A 15,834-nucleotide genomic window follows, 5' to 3' on the forward strand; every position below is an offset into this window, starting at 1 on the left:
CACGGTTGCTGTACGCATACAGCCGGCTGTAGCTTTTCAGCTCACAGCCCGACATACACCACCAACAACACAACAGCACAGATAGCGCAGACGTAAAGGCAGCGAGGCGTGATTGCGGGTGTCGCTCAGGTGCGTCCGCCTCCCCTGCAGGCAGCGGCGCTGCAAACCACGCCCCGCCGCACGCATTAACCAGGTAAAATACATATTTAGGCAGAATTTTGCAAATATCCATTTTTCAGCAGCATAGTGCTTTTTTCCAATTATTTTTTAAGAGTCAGGTCAAGGCTCCAACAGCCCAAAGGCGATATAAGGTTGGCGGCTGACAACAGTTTTTGTTTGCTCCATGGATCATTTTAGTTCAGGTTGGTGTCTTTCCTTTTGTTATATTTCTTTAAGAGTTCAAAATGTGTTGATTACATAAATATAATTTAATTTTCTCTGTTGCACTTCATGGATTTCATAAGCAACACACTTTAGTTGTTCACACAAAGCATAAAGATAAAAAAACAATATATACAGTGTTATCTTCATTTTAGATGTCAAAAAGTATTTGCGGCTCCCAGTGGTTTCTTTTGCGTGGAAACCAGGTCCAAATGGCTCTTTGGGTGTAAAAGGTTGCAGACCCCTGATATAGGCCATCGGAAGGTCATGTGACACATAACTTTATGTCACATGGTGTGCTTTAACGGGGGCGGGGAAACAGGTGAAAAAGCAGAAGCAGGAAGTAAACAGCTGTAGATCTTACGACTATACTCGGACCAAAAAAATCGTTTAAATGCTTTTAAATCGCTTCAGTTTGGATCCTTGCAGGCTGTAATGTCCACAGTTCGAGGCTGCATAATGAAAATAAGTTAGCCGGGCTTTAAAGGTAACAAGGATGTCTGAACAACAGGTATGTAAGGCCGCATGAGTAATGAGATCCGATAAACTCGAGGTAAAAGTTAAATTAGTTTACAAACACGGTCCCTAATTTATGGCGATGTAACCATTTATACCTATAGTGCAGTGGACTTACTTTAATTTAGATGGAGATTAAGTTTTCGTATCTCTGCTCTCAGCTTGTTGACTTGTAGTGAAATAGCCTGAAGCACTTCTTGGAAGTCTAAAAGCACAAGCTGATATATGACTGAGACTGATGCATTTTGGAGGAACAGTACTCCATTTCCTAAAGCATATTTATACCCCTCTGAATTCACTCAGTGTTACTGTGCCCCTCGTCATCTTTGTATTGCACACGTTGCTGTTTTTCAAATGTATCTGGACCCATACAGATGGGTTAGGAGTCCTGTTCCAGTGTGTGTGTATTGCTGCATATCTACACTTACGTTTTATTATGTAGACATTGCCAGTAGTGACTTGAACCTATTTTTGCCATCACAACTGCTTTAATTCTTTGTGGCATAGATTCAACAAAGAGCTGGAACCATTCCTCAGAGATTGTAGTCCATATTGAAAAGATATCATCACAGAGTTGCTGCAGATTTGTGGGCTGCATGTCTATGTATGATTCATCCTATTCTAGCATTCCAAAGATGCTTGTTGGATTGTGATCTGGTCACTGTCATGAGTTTGAGATAATTTGAGCTTTGTGACATGTTGCATTATGCTGCTGGAAGCAGCCATAAGATGGGAATGGACATGGTTGGCAACATTTGTGCCGAGAAAGTATCCCCCACATCATTACAAGAGCACAGCCACCAGCTGAACCGTTGATGCAAGGCGGGATGGAGCCGTGCTTTCATGTTGCTTACATCAAATACTGATCTGAATGTTGCAGCAGACATCAAGACTCATCAGAGCAGGCATTATTTTTCAGATCTCCTATTGTTCAATTATGGTGAACCTGTGAAAATTGTAGCTTAGTTTCCTGTTCTTAGCTGACATGAGTGGTACCTGGCTCTTCTGCATACCGTAACAAGTGGTTATTTGAGTTACTGCTGCCTTTCTAATAGCTCGAAGCAGTCTGGCCATTCTCCTCTGACCTCTGGCATCAACAAGACATTTTCTCCCAGAGAACTGCCACTCACTGGATATGTTCTCTTTTTCAGACCATTTTCTGTAAACTCTAGAGATGGTTGTGTAGGAAAATCCCAGTAGGTGAGCAGTTTGTGAAATACTCAGACCGCCCCATCTGGCAACCATGCCACATTCAAACTCGCTTAAATCATCTTCTCTGTTCTAATGCTTAGTTTGAACTTCAGTACCTTGACCACGTCTCCATGTCTAAATGCACTGAATTGCTGCAAGTAGTAAACTAAAGAGAAAAGATGAGCTGTGATTTGTTTGTTTTCAAATAATATACAGCTTGACCAATCCAAAACAAAGTAAGGATTTATAATGATGTTTCATAACCATCAAACCCCACCCATCTCTGTTTGGTTGATTGTGATATTTGGCACCGCCAAACGAAATTGTTCGTGTTCATTGTCACATTTTGGTCACGCTCCATCTGAATTATTGCTACAAAGATTAATGTTGTCATACTTTGTTCCAAATCATCTAATGCACAGGCCCGACTTAAAGATATTATAGTGATCCACAGTCTGATGTGACGAACATGTCATCCGGATTGCATCAGTTTCTCCTCTTGGCCAGAGACTTGCAGCCCTGCTGCTGAGCTTTTGGGATGTACCCCACCACTATGATTTATAATGCACCGCTGTTCAGCTGTCATATCTCCTGCTGTATTTCCTTTTTATCTTTGCCACACTTCATGAACTGAGCTGTTAGGTTTATGGGCTCTTTAACTACCCCACTGTTAGATCTTATTGGATTCATTTGTCTTTTTAGGCCGGGTTAAGGCTTCACCCCGGGATTATTGCATCAGTGATCTTGGTGTCTGCGGCGGCGGTAGCTGCTGCCGTATTGATCATCCGAAAATACTGCTTCCCAGTCAAGTAATGAAAATTTATTAATGAGCCTTAACGTGTTTATTTTAAACACTTAGATTGCAGTAAAAACAACTCACCCTGGTTTGCCGCATAACTTTCTTATCAGTGAGGCAACTTACAGATACTCAGTGCTGAGACAGATGGAGGAGGGGCATTCAGCAGCGGCAGAGGAGGATGGCGACAGGAGGTCGCGCACAGTGGGAGAGGATTCAGACGAGGTCAGTGCATCGTGGCTTCTCTGATTGTAGCTTTCGCTGTCATCTCTCTTCCAGTACAAGCCAGCACCACTGTATCCTTCCTAATCACATCACAAGTCAATTTCAACTTCCTTTTCTCTCCCCTTACAGGATCTTTTGGAATAAATCTCCAACTGGGAAGCTGCTGGACTGACTGAAATGGAGTTTATTCTATAAACTGTGTGGTGTACGAATGAAATGGAGGATTGTTTTCATAGCGGGGATAAAAAGCGAGCCACGGATGTGAAACCAAAAATATACAATTACAGATAAAATAAGTGAGGAAATAGTATTCAATATTTGCAATTATATCTTAAACTGTAATTCTGAGATTAAATGTGATTTCTATTTGTGCAGCTTCATACTCTTAGATGTGAAATAATGACCTTCATTTGAATCATCACTGACATTTTCTTTTCTTTTTTTCCTTTTTTTTACACATAACACATGACATTTGATGTCTTTGGCTACTACCCAACCCTCGGATGGGTGGAGGTTGTTCCCGCAGGCACAGCTCAGGGCTTAAAAAAGGTGTTTTTTCCAGCATAAAACCCATTTAATCCTTATTTCTCACAATCAATATTCTGCTAAAATATGCTACAATAAAACAACCAACAAAACATTCAGTATTAGCTGTGGTAGATAAGAGTCGTAATGAATTGTCAACAAAATTGAATGTGTTATTCGGCGATACGGTCAGTGTATTAAAGCAGCAATTCATGCAGCCTTTTTAAATTATTCTTTTATTTTGGAAAGCCTGATAACTACTGAGCTATCTGCACATCTTTCAGCTGCATTTATTTTGTTGTTGTTTTTTGGATGAATTGAGCTCTGAGACCTATGCTTTGATAAGACTTGTGGGTATGTGATTTGGATGCTAATGCTGCTGATCATATGGAGAGTCAGCACTCCACTATTTACTCCATTATTTCCACTTTTAACTTTAAATGACGACCCTTACCTTAAATATAAAATTCAAAGTGGAACATTATTTCCTGTATTATTTACTGGCAATGCAATAAATGTCAGTGGGGCATTTAAAGGGCAGACGCACTCACATTCGCTCAATGTTTGTCTGAAAAAGTCTGCCACAGAACATGTGAATGTGTAATGCTATGAAATAAGCGGTTGTTACAAAGTCACACATGGAGATTTGATGTTTCGCACACCCTAAATGATGTGCAGCTAAAGGTAGTCAAAATAAGACTTCAGCTGTCTGCCAGTTGGGCAGTTTCCCTTTGAATGGATTTCCTGTTTCATCGTTCCACTTAAAGGCAATTTGCAGTTTAGTCCGCTGGGTCTTTAATGTAGCGCTGGGCTGAATGATGTACCCTGATCTTTCTGACAGCCATACTTGTCACAGATACAAAAAAAAGCCACTTACCTGGTTGGGAGCTGCAAGTGAACATTCTGACGTGAACGTCAGTGTCCCAGCTCAAACTAACGAATGGTTCATTTTAAGTTATTATTCGTCTGATCACCAAATCAGACACCGAGACCCGATTCTTGTGTTTTCCAATCATCTTTTGCTGTGTAGTTACTGATGTTGATGTGGATCAGTATTTATAAAACCTACTGTATCTTTTTATTTATTTTGTGCACATCTGGGATCTAAATCTGCTGGTTATTAAACATATTAATCATGTGGACTGGTTAAGTGTGCTTTGTATGTACTTATTTTTTCCCCAGTTTGTTACCTTGATGATTTGTGTCCTTATATAAAGGGAATGTTTCATTAAATGTAGCTATGGAATAAAAAATCCAGAAGCTATGGAGTCAAATGTTGAAAAATATTGCCGGCGTTCATTTGATTGCTGTCTGCAGAATGTCGATAATCATACAAAAGGAAACCGATTCCCTCACTGTGTGCTTTGTGTTACCGCTGATCAGTAAACGGCAGTACACAAATACCACCTGCTGGTCACCTTTGGGAATACACCATCGTCACCTGAAGTTGGTGTGAACATAGTGTGAAATCCTTGATATTAAATAGTTTTGTGCTTTGTTTGTTTAAAACCTTGAAAGGCTGAAGAATTACAATCTTAAAAGTTCTGATAGGAATTCAGTTGGTGAGTTCAAACAAAGCAGAAACAGCACTCTTCAACATCCCAGGCTCCTTGTGTGATACCTTCTGTCCTATTAAAGGGTGTTAAGGCAAGACGATTTTAATCCAAAGGCCATGCTTTGTAGAAGGGAGCCAAAATCAGTTTATTGCAGTTTAGTTGATGATTCTGTGGTAAAGTCATCTAAAGTTAAGTAATAAATCTGTTAAACTTCATTTGGCTACAAATATGGAAAAATTAATTGGTAATGTTTTCAGCTGAACAAGTCTGTTTTGTCATCATAAGAAGAAAAGAGTACATCCCTTCATACTGTTTTGAGGAATCTATGCTGGGAAGATCTGATGCTGTCCTGGAGGAAAACAACACCTTTGCAACATTTTAGATAGATAGGTAAAATAGCTTGATGAGGGGGAAACAGCTCAAGCAGAAAAGAGCTCAACAAAATAAAACAAAATTGAGTAGCTCAGTGACTAGAAAAAAACTAAATAAGGCAATAAAATAAAATGGCTCGATGAGTGTAAGAGCTCAATAAAATTAAACAAAAAATAAAAACAGATCACTACGTGTAATAGGAAATAAACGGCGAGATAAAAGTGTAGCAAACAGTGCAGTTTGAAATAAAGCCCATAAAATGAGACTATAGTATTATCTCCATGATAGATGTGCCGGTTGTTGTTATTGGACGAGGTTGTAAAGATCTGTATCCGTCCACGTGGCAGCAGAGCGAAATCAGTCTGTTAGAGAAAATGATCATTGTGTTCATCTGCGCGCTTGATTTGCCAGAATATGATACAAGGAGATGCTGTTTTTGTTTACGAGCTCTCCAGGCAGGAAAGGCTCGAGCTCAGCTACTGCTGAAGGATCAGCGGGGCAGATGCTTTGTGACAGACAGGCTTGACCTCCTCTTTGGGGATTACCACGTCTTTCACCATCTAAATGTGACTAATGGCTTATTCCTGTGCCAACAACGCGTTTGTCTTAAATGCCTTAAAAAACACCAGCTCTATTGCCCTGTCGTTGTGGTTTTTATTCTAGATAATTGACTTCGCTCTCCGCCGTGGTCAGTGTTGCAATGTTTCTTTTCAGCAACGCTGTCTTTGCCCTTTCCCATAGTTATTTTTTAGTTTTGAGTAAAATCTTTTGATTTTTTTTTCCTTTTGTAGTTTCTAGCATGTTTTTTTCTGTGTATGAGCTGCTTTATGCAGATCCTTCCACACATCATATGGGTTTTTACCCAAATTTACATACAAATGGAAAACTCTGACAGCTGGTACAATGATTCTTTAAATCCCCTTTTCTCTTACTCATCCCATTTGAAATATGAGGCTTTTGGGCCCTCCTCAGTGTCTTTTCTCTCTCTAGGTTTCAGAGGCTTGTTTATACACCTGCAACACACAATCGGCTGTTTGCAAGCCTTGTTGTTGACTACAAATAGTATCTGTTACTGGTGGACACCTTCCTTTGTTTGACATTGTGAAAAGGAGAAACTTAATCATCTAGTTTTCAGTAGCTATATACATGTATCACAGAAAGGAGGGTTTTTCCCACAAGTTCTGGGTTATAGGAATTATCAGGATGCGTTTTCACAGATGAGATGACACCAAAGCTCTGCTAGCATGTCTTTTTTTTCTCAGTTCTTCGGGTGAGTTTGAAAGGTCTCAACTCTTCCCCTCAGGACTGAAAAAAAAGCTCTCTGATCTGTTGCAGATATGAAATATCGAGGTAAGCTTTTCCTTCATTTCGCAACAGCTGCTTTTAGTTGTGTGCGACTGCAGATTTGATCTACTATCTTTTTACTGTTGACAGCTGTTTTGCCCCTTGCTGCTGTAATTATTGTCCTCCTAATCACATGGGGAATATCCATCAATTCATCCGTAGCACAGGAGAGAGAAAGGAATCCTCTTGGTGAGATGTTTTGCTTATTAAATCCGGAGCTACAGCTTTTTAGTGACAGTTTATGCCTGCTGTCTCCACCATACTGTCTCATTTCTTTCACCTTGGGGTTTTATAATGCAGATCAAGTCAAAGCGAATCTCAAACAATGTCTTTTTAGCAAAATTACAAAATATTTATTTCTCACATGTCATTATCTGAGTTTAAATATGGTAAAATCACAGTATTCCTGCAGTAAAATCTTTTCTGTGCCTTTTTAGCTCCAACTACGTCTGTGCCAAAGTGCAGTCTCTCTAGAGTGTGTCCACCCAACCATATTGCTTTACGTATCAGGAGCGGCGCCGCTGATATTGTCGGGCCAACGGTCTGTTTTGATGGCAAAATGTATGTATTAATTTGGTAACCCCTGAATTAACACAGTACTTAAAAAAAACAACAACAATATTCTGCAGTGAAACTGAACCCTGTCAGTGCTTCAACAGCATAATGAGTCATGCACTGAATAACGTGGGACCAGGGCTAAACATTGCAGTGATAAATGGTGAGTATAATACTCAGACTTCTCATAAACATGCATAAATATTGAAATAATGAACTGGTGATATAGTCTTTTAAAGATTAATATTCATAATAACCAATAATGGTAGCTTAATAATAATATTATTAATAATAACTTAATTCTCTAACATCTTCCAGCGCATCAAACATTCTTTAAACTTTTAAAAGTGCTCTTGAGCAATAGCTTTCCAGGATTTCTGAAGATTTTTCAAAGTTTATCATTAAACAGTCTAGACTTTGTACCTGAGCATTTTCAGAGGAGTGTTTGTTTGTTAAGCACCGACCTATGACTCATTCAATCATAAAAAAGGCACCTAACATAACAGACAACTTAGTGAGGAAATAATAACTTTAGGGACTTTGTTACTAGCAGCCTGTTGCAAAAGATCAATCAATAATGAAAAAAAAAAACCCAAAACAAAACCCCCAAACTGTATTTTTGCATCAGCAAAGTCATTACCAAAACACTATTAGCACTATTAAACACTATTATTAAAGAGATTTTATAAGAGATAAAAATCTGACACAGGACCTGAGAGATGCATCTACCCCTCCATCAGAAAGATCTGAAAGTGTGGCTGTGGAGATGAATCCAGATTTTAAATATTTGATTCAAATCATCGTCAGTAAGTACAGAGGAGGTCAGGAGAGAGGTACAGGAGTGAATGTCAACAGCCATCTTTAAAACACGGTGGAGGCTCTGTTGTGATTTGGAGCTGCGTTTTGGTCAATGGTGTTGGGGGGGATCAAGATTCGTGGAATTATTAACCCAGAAAAAAAGGATTTTGATCTACTGCGCAATACTGTATGAAAAGTGTCCGACAATTACAATGATCCCAAATACACTGGCGATACTGGATAGAGAAACACTATCAGTCATGGACTGGCCATCTGTTTTTTTCACAGGACTCAGCAAATCACTGCATCTTTTTCCCATCTTCCTTGCAAAATAGGAAGAAATGCATGGTGACTCTAGATTTTGTGCAGAACTGCATGCATAATATTCTTCTGTCTGTTAATATGATTATTTTGATCATATGCCATTTTTTTAATAATAGGTGAAACTGGAGTTGTGGAAAAATCTGCCTGTCTTAACATGAAAACAGGAGGTAAGCGCTTTTCTTTCTTTAAATCTTCTAATCAAGTTTTTGATTTAATCTTGTAAGGGAGCTTCGACTTTTTTTTTTTCAATTTTATACTCTGACAAAAGACCCAAAAGACATCCTTGCACACCTGAAGAAGATAAAACGTGGAATGATCGTTTTGGTGGCCTCCTTTGATGATGTCACACAAAAGTAAGTCCATATCTAAGTTATTCAACATTTAAAACAAATTTAATGTCACGAAATGTGACCCGCTCTACTACTTTGTGGCAGAATGACAAATGAAATGAGGGAGATATTCAGTGAAATGGGAAGCACTTTGATCAGGTCTGTAAAGCGCAGAGACAGCTGGGTGTTTGCTGGAAGAGCAGGCACAAAAATCAAAAGCCTCTTTGAGAAGGTTAGTGAACCTGTTAAGTGCAGTTTCATTTGTTCTATTTGTGTCAGAAAAGACCATCTATTTTAAAATCTGCTGCCTGGAAGGGAAAAAAATGATAAAAACAACCGTTCTCTTCTCCTCTGTTCATCTGTCAGCAAGCTGTTAATGATGAAAAAAACAACATTTATGGAGGATGGCCAGAGATGGTGGAGGTGGGCGGCTGTTTCCCAAGAGCCTTCAGCGACTGACTGACTGACTGACTTACATAAACATTAATTAACATGAACTGTAAAAAGTGACTGCATTTTTTTAAATGGCCTTTCAAGATTTACTGACGCAAAAAACATACCTGTCTATAATTTCAGTAAAAGCACATATTAATATTTTACCGACATTATTAATCCCGCTTCTGTTTACAGTGTAAAAGAAAGCAACTCACCCACCACTTCATTTGGTACACCTGTTCAACTCTTTGTCAATACAAATATCTAATGAGCCAATCGCATAGCAGGAATGCATTGCATTTACACATGCAGACATGGTAGAGATCACCTGTGGATCATCGGTGAGGAAAGATGATTACGTGACTTTGAAGATGGCATGGTTGTTCGTGCCAGACGGGGGCTGGTCTGTCTATTTCAGAAACTGCTGATCTACTGGGATTTCCAGAGAATGGTCCAAAAAAGAAAAATTATGAATGGCCAAACTGTTTTGAGCTGATAGGAGCTCAAATAACCATCCATTATAGTCAAGATATGCACAAAAATACACAGTGCATTGAATCCCGAAACAGATGGGCTGCAGCAGCAGATGAAGACCACACCAGCTGCTGTCAACTAAGACCTGGAAACTGAAGCTGCAGTTTGCCTATGTAATACTACGCATGAGTATCAATTTCTGCTGAAACCTGCAGATGGGAGCGTGAGAATTTGACCTAAATAACATGAAAGCATGGGTCCATCCTGTCTTGTTTCAGTGGCTCAGGCTGCTGCTGGTGGTGTAATGGTGTGTATTTTGTTGTCACACTTTGGGATCCTTAAACACCACAGCCCACCTAAGAATTGTTGACCGTGTCCATCCCTTTATGACCGCAGTGTCTCCATCTTCTGATGGCTGCTTCCAGCAGGATAACGCACCATGTCACAAAGCTCAGAACTCACTGTCATGGTTTTTTGACCTTGACAGTAAATTCACTGTACTATGATGGCCTTCCAGGATTAGTATTTCTTCCCCCGTTGATATTTCTTGATATTTTTATCCTAATGAACGCTCCAAGCATAGAAGATATGCCTTTTTTTTAGATTAGTGATTGTGGGCTGTATAGTAAATGTTCAAATAGTAGAAGTCAAGTTACTGAGTACTGTGCACATATCTCTTACTAATGGCCTTGAAACACTTTTGTTCCTTTACAACAAAGCTGCTTTACCACTAGACTAATTACTTTGGTCCAGTGGTTCAAAGCATAGAGCGACGGCTCCTGTAAGGGGGTCACAAGTTTAAATGTGACAGATTAGAAAATGATTAATGGGACAGAGAAGAAGTAGTTCTGTTCTCTTGTAATTTTATAGACTTTTCCCCGAGCCTTGTGCGTTTAATTTAAAATCTTAAATCTTTTTAGCTAAATCCATCCAGCCATCCATTCATCCATTTAGCCGGTCTATGGCAGTGCTTTAAAATAAACAGTCCAATAAAATGCATGTATACAAATCTACTTAAATACAGCACTTAATAAGTAAGTATAGAGTTAAATGTTTTGGTTTTTTTGCTGAACACCTTTAGTCTGCTCAACAGGAGCTTTTCTCGGTAGTGGCTTCCCTCTGGTCCAAACACAGGGCACTTTCCTCCCTCTGTGGCATTCTTGGCTGCTGGAGCAGAGAGAGAGGGTAACCTCAAATTATTGCTGAAACCCCGTAAAGTGTGAGCCCAGACGGAATCTGTGCAAGCACCAAATCTGGACTCACTCTGAAGACATGGGAGTCACCCATGGGAAGAGGGTAAGTTTGTTGCTATCGTCCTAATTTTCATTTAAAGTACTTTGGGAGCATCAGGAAGGTGTGCGTTTGTGTGTGTGTTTGTGTGTGTAAGTGGTATTTTTAGAATCCAAATGTTGTAAGTGACACAACCATTTACTGTAAGTTACCTTACTGTTTCCAAAGTATTTATATTTACCGACGTTTAACTTTACTGCTATCTTTAAATTTGTTTTCCTTTTTGCTTTTAAAATAAAGTTCAGTCTGTATTACTCAGATATATACTTTGCTATTACCTGGTTATAACTTTGTTTTGCTTAGTTATTACCTCGTTACTCTACTTTGGTATTATTGTGTTATTACTGAGCTTGACATGAAGTGCTCACAGCTTTTGTCCTACAGTATCATTTTTCCTCTGGCAGATTTTTCTCTTACTGACATCTCTCGTTTTTTTTACCCATTGCTCAAAGGCAGTGAATGCTTAAACAAATATTGGTTTTTATATCCAACTGAAAAAATGCACTCTGAAAAATGCACTCTGAGAAGCTGCCCTTGGAGACTGTTTATCCTGTCATGTCCTATTAATTCTTCTCCCTACAATATCCACTGTGTGAGCTTTACCAAAACAAGACCCCCCACCCTGAAAAAACAGTGGCTAGCAGCAATTTGTCATTAAAATGTATTCATTCCTCATCTAGATTCCCTCTCATTCTGACAATTTACTGTCATCTTGTTGAATTTTTATTTATTTGGATATTGTTGCTGGAATTTGATCACATTGAGCATTCAAATTCTTTTTTTTTTTTTTTTTTTGCCTGTTTAAATGTAGCTCAAATGTCACTATGGAAAGCTGGAAAGCTCCGAAGTAGCAGACAGTTTTCAAACAAAAAAAGGTTTTATGTTACCATGCATGCTTTTCCTGCATATTTATGAAATACTTCAGTAAGCAACAAAAACAGTCCAGAGCTGAATGAACTGTTTATTCAGCTGTCCAGACTGATTCACAGAGGATAATGATTCTTGTCCCAGCTATTAATTCTGCTTAAATTCCAGCAGGCAAATAACTCAGTGGGAATTAACTGTGTTTTGTTTGATCCTGTCATTAATGAGGTGGCAGCCTTCCACCTCAACAGTAAGGGTTCTCGCTTCACTGGACATGTGTAAGGAGCTGACACTTCATTTGTCTGTCAGCATCATAATGCAGCTTTGTGTTTGTGCTATTTCCAATAAGATGCAGTGTTGACTCGACTTGGAGATTTCTATTTGTTTCCTTTTCCCTGTGCTGCTTTTATTTTTGCATGTACGTATCTATAAAACAGCAATATTTGTCTGGGGGGATGTTGGTATCTTTAGGATGTATTATTTCCTTTTCCCCCCCACCCTTTTCTGTTGACAGAGAGATCTTCAGCATTTTCCAGGTAGAGATGAGACACAGTTTCATATGTATGGTGAGGAAATATCAGAGTGATCTTGTATTTCCTGTCTAGTTGAAATACTGTTGCAATATATAGATTATAAATTTGTTGTTTTAACAGTAAAACCTTTTTACCTCATTAAAGCTTGTTGTAAATGTGTCAGGCAAACCTTAGAGTGAGTTTGGTATGTAAAACTGAATCTTACAAATCTGAGGCAGAATTCCACCCAGAAATCATCTTGATAGGAAAACATATTTATATAAACTGTTTGTTCTCTTTAGCCTCCATGATGCAGACTCATCAAACCGAACTTGAAGGCCAATTTTCAGAGCTTCAGGCTTTTCCATCCCAACTGCAGAGTGAGGAGGAGAGCAGTAATCTAATCAGACCCCTAAAAGCTACTAGTGCGATAACTGCCCTGGAGAGCCACCGGGAGCTGCATAAGGAACTGCGGATGACCCACAAGAGGTTGGGCGGAGAGATTAAAGGTCAGAAATGCTCATACTCCAGTGTCATTGCTTGCATAAACCATTAAGTGTGTCTATGTGCCTGAAAGGAAGAGAGTGTCTCAAGAAGGAAAGACTGAACTCCAGCGAGTTCTGGAAAAAAGGAAATGGGAACAAAGATTGAAAGCGAGCAGGGATCAAGAGGAGGCAAAGAAGAAGACATCAGAGCTACATCAAGAGCTGCTGAAAAGACAACAGAGGCTTGAAAATGTGAGCATAGGACACACAGCATTCTTTCTTTTATACATTTACTCATAAATATTCTTGTTACACACACACACACAAGCATGTCTGCTTTGCTATCCTCGTGGGGACATCCCATTGACATAATGCTTTCCCCAGCTGCCACTTACCCTAACCCTAACCATCAAAAATGAATGCCTAACCCTAACCCTTAGCCTAAACCTAACCATAACCTAATTGTAACACTGACACTAAAACCACATTTTGAGTCTCAAAAATGGCTTCAACCTTGTGAGGACAGCCACTTTTGTCCTCACGTGACTGTTAGTCCTCACAACTATAGCAACACTCCAATTTTTGGTCCTCACAAAGATGTCTAAACAGGTACACACACACACATACACAGGTATATCACACTCACCAGCTACTTTGTTAGGTACACCTGCTCATTGCAGCGACTCAGTACATTTAGGCATGTAGACATCAAGACAACCTGATGACATTCAAAGGGTGCATCAGCACAGGGAAGAAGGGTGATTCAAGTGATGTTAAGTGTGGTGTGGTGGGTGGTGCCAGATAGAGTGGTCTGAGTATTTCAGAAACTGCTAATCTGCTGAGATGTTCTTGCACAACTCTAGGGTTTGCAGAGAATGAAAAAGAGAGGTCAGGGGAGAATGGGCGGACTGCTTCGAGCTTAGAGTGAGCAACAGTTACTCAAACAACCAAGGTATGGAGAAGAGCATAACTGAATGCATCAAACCTTGGAGCAGATGGGCTTCAGCAGCAGAAGACCATGGTGGGTGACACTCCTATCAAGCAAAGAACAGGAAACTGAGGCTACAATTTCCATGTACTCACCAGAAAATCTTGGTTTCTGCTACAACATTTTGGTGATAGGGTCAGATTTGGCATAAACAACATGATAGCAGGGATCCATCCTGCCTTGTATCAACGATTCAGCCCGCTGATGGTGGTGTAATGGAGTGCAGACGATTTTCTCGGCACACTTTGAGCATCATTTAAGCAACACAGACTGTCTGAGTGCTGTTACTGACCATGATCATTCTTTTATGACCACAGCATCTTCTGATGCCCTACTTCCAGCAGGATAACACACCGTGTCACAAAACTCAAATCATCACAAACTGGTTTCTTGAACATTGACATCAACTTCACTGTACTCAAATGACCTCCACAGTCACCATATCTCAGTCCAATATAGCACCTTTGGGATGTGGTGGAATGGAAAAAGTCATATCATGGATGTGACAAATCTGCAGCCACTGTGTGATGCTATCATGTCAATATGAAGCAAAATTTCTGAGGAATGTTTACAGCACCTTTTTGAATCTGTGCCATGATGGACTAAGGTAGTTCAGAAGGCAAAAGAGGGTCCAACCCAGTGCTAGCAAGGTGTACCTAACAATAATGTTTTCTGTAATCATGTGAATATAAGAAACAGAACATTAAGTTGTTCTGCATACAACCAGTTGAGGGCAGTCTAGTCCACTCTGGGGTCCAATAGCACAACAAATCTATTTCTCTGCTGGACAGTTTACCTTTGTTTAGCATTAGCTTCTAGCTACATGGCCTAACAGTGAATCAGTGATCACTGATGATTTCAAATATGTCATATCCATGCAATGTTGGAATATGCACTGACATTAAATAAAAATATCAATATGACCTTGTTTAAATATTTTGTCAAAAATAAAACATCCTGCAAAAGGTTTAAACAAAGGACTCAGCTGCAAAAGGAAAATAAGAAAAATGAAATAGACACAGTGGGTGTATTACAGTCTTGGTATTACAATAATGAGGGTTTTTTAAATGTGTAAATGTAATTCTTTCAGCCAGAAGAGATGGAGGTTATTTTTACAGTACAGTTCATGAAATCTGTAAAATATATAGACTCTCTGCCTGTCAAATAAATGTAATTGTGTAAAGTCAACATAGTGAGTAAAGGCTTCGCCTTTGAATTCTATCAAATTCATGCATAAGAAGGAAACAATGTGAGCACATACACTGTGTACTTTATGTCTGCACTCAGTTAAATGTACTTAAGCTTCATTCCATAAATGTATTTAGGTAATTCACTACAGTTTATATGATTTGTGTCATTTCTAAGTTGTTTTCTCTTTTCTCCACAGCTGGAAAAAGATCAGAAAGTTAAACAAGAAGAACCAGAGTTCATCCAAGTCAAAGAGAGACTGAGGAAGACTGCAGTGCCCTGTGCAAGGGCAAAAGAAGTGTGACCGTTTTATAACTACGTGTGTGTTTTGTATTCACAGTCAGTGCAATAGACTGTTGGGAATAACTGACCTGGTGAAGGATTCTTCTGCTATAAATAGAATAGATAGATAATACAGCTCAATGCTCATGATCGAGGCGACACCTTCTGGTCAAGTGGAGACACGTCATCACTTTGAATAGTGTCTTTTGTGTTTCTTTTGTTTTTCTCCTCAATACTTTGGTTAAATGTGACTTAGAGCAAAATGTTCAGTAGAATAAGAAAACTATAAAAATTTGATTGTATACAGACATTGTTGATTCTTTTTCCTCCAACAGCACAATTTATTAGGTGTTTAGTTTGTTCATTTAATCCATAATAAAACATTTTTACATGCTTATTATCTA

At 39.2% G+C, this 15,834-nt stretch overlaps 2 protein-coding genes across 12 annotated transcripts; both read left to right on the plus strand.

The window, feature by feature from the left end:
* The first annotated feature begins 670 nt into the window (after positions 1–670).
* Positions 671–4,772, plus strand: LOC100709790 (sortilin). 2 transcript variants are annotated; one of them, XM_019359209.2, is made up of 4 exons: positions 671–892; positions 2,791–2,897; positions 3,013–3,109; positions 3,239–4,772. In XM_019359209.2, exons 1-4 carry the CDS (start codon positions 878–880, stop codon positions 3,251–3,253), a joined length of 234 nt encoding a protein of 77 aa, XP_019214754.1. In that variant the 5' UTR covers positions 671–877; the 3' UTR covers positions 3,254–4,772. The 2 variants fall into 2 exon arrangements, with proteins under 2 accessions (XP_019214754.1, XP_003448388.1); XM_003448340.5 differs by having other exon boundaries at positions 677–892; positions 2,998–3,109.
* A 1,798-nt stretch (positions 4,773–6,570) lies between these two features.
* LOC100709519 (protein FAM3D) lies at positions 6,571–15,825 on the plus strand. 10 transcript variants are annotated; one of them, XM_019359214.2, is made up of 13 exons: positions 6,571–6,912; positions 6,997–7,095; positions 7,344–7,467; positions 7,566–7,624; positions 8,700–8,750; positions 8,852–8,936; positions 9,018–9,144; positions 9,279–11,117; positions 12,325–12,393; positions 12,490–12,541; positions 12,790–12,976; positions 13,065–13,224; positions 15,348–15,617. In XM_019359214.2, the coding sequence occupies exons 1-8, from the start codon at positions 6,900–6,902 to the stop codon at positions 9,369–9,371; spliced, it is 651 nt and encodes a 216-aa protein (XP_019214759.1). In that variant the 5' UTR covers positions 6,571–6,899; the 3' UTR covers positions 9,372–11,117; positions 12,325–12,393; positions 12,490–12,541; positions 12,790–12,976; positions 13,065–13,224; positions 15,348–15,617. The 10 variants fall into 10 exon arrangements, with proteins under 10 accessions (XP_019214759.1, XP_019214758.1, XP_019214756.1 ...); XM_019359213.2 differs by having other exon boundaries at positions 9,279–12,393; XM_019359211.2 differs by having other exon boundaries at positions 12,325–12,541.
* The last annotated feature ends 9 nt before the right edge of the window (positions 15,826–15,834 follow it).

The sequence above is a fragment of the Oreochromis niloticus genome, linkage group LG5 (assembly GCF_001858045.2).
Source record: "Oreochromis niloticus isolate F11D_XX linkage group LG5, O_niloticus_UMD_NMBU, whole genome shotgun sequence".
Classification (NCBI taxonomy): Eukaryota; Metazoa; Chordata; class Actinopteri; order Cichliformes; family Cichlidae; genus Oreochromis; species Oreochromis niloticus.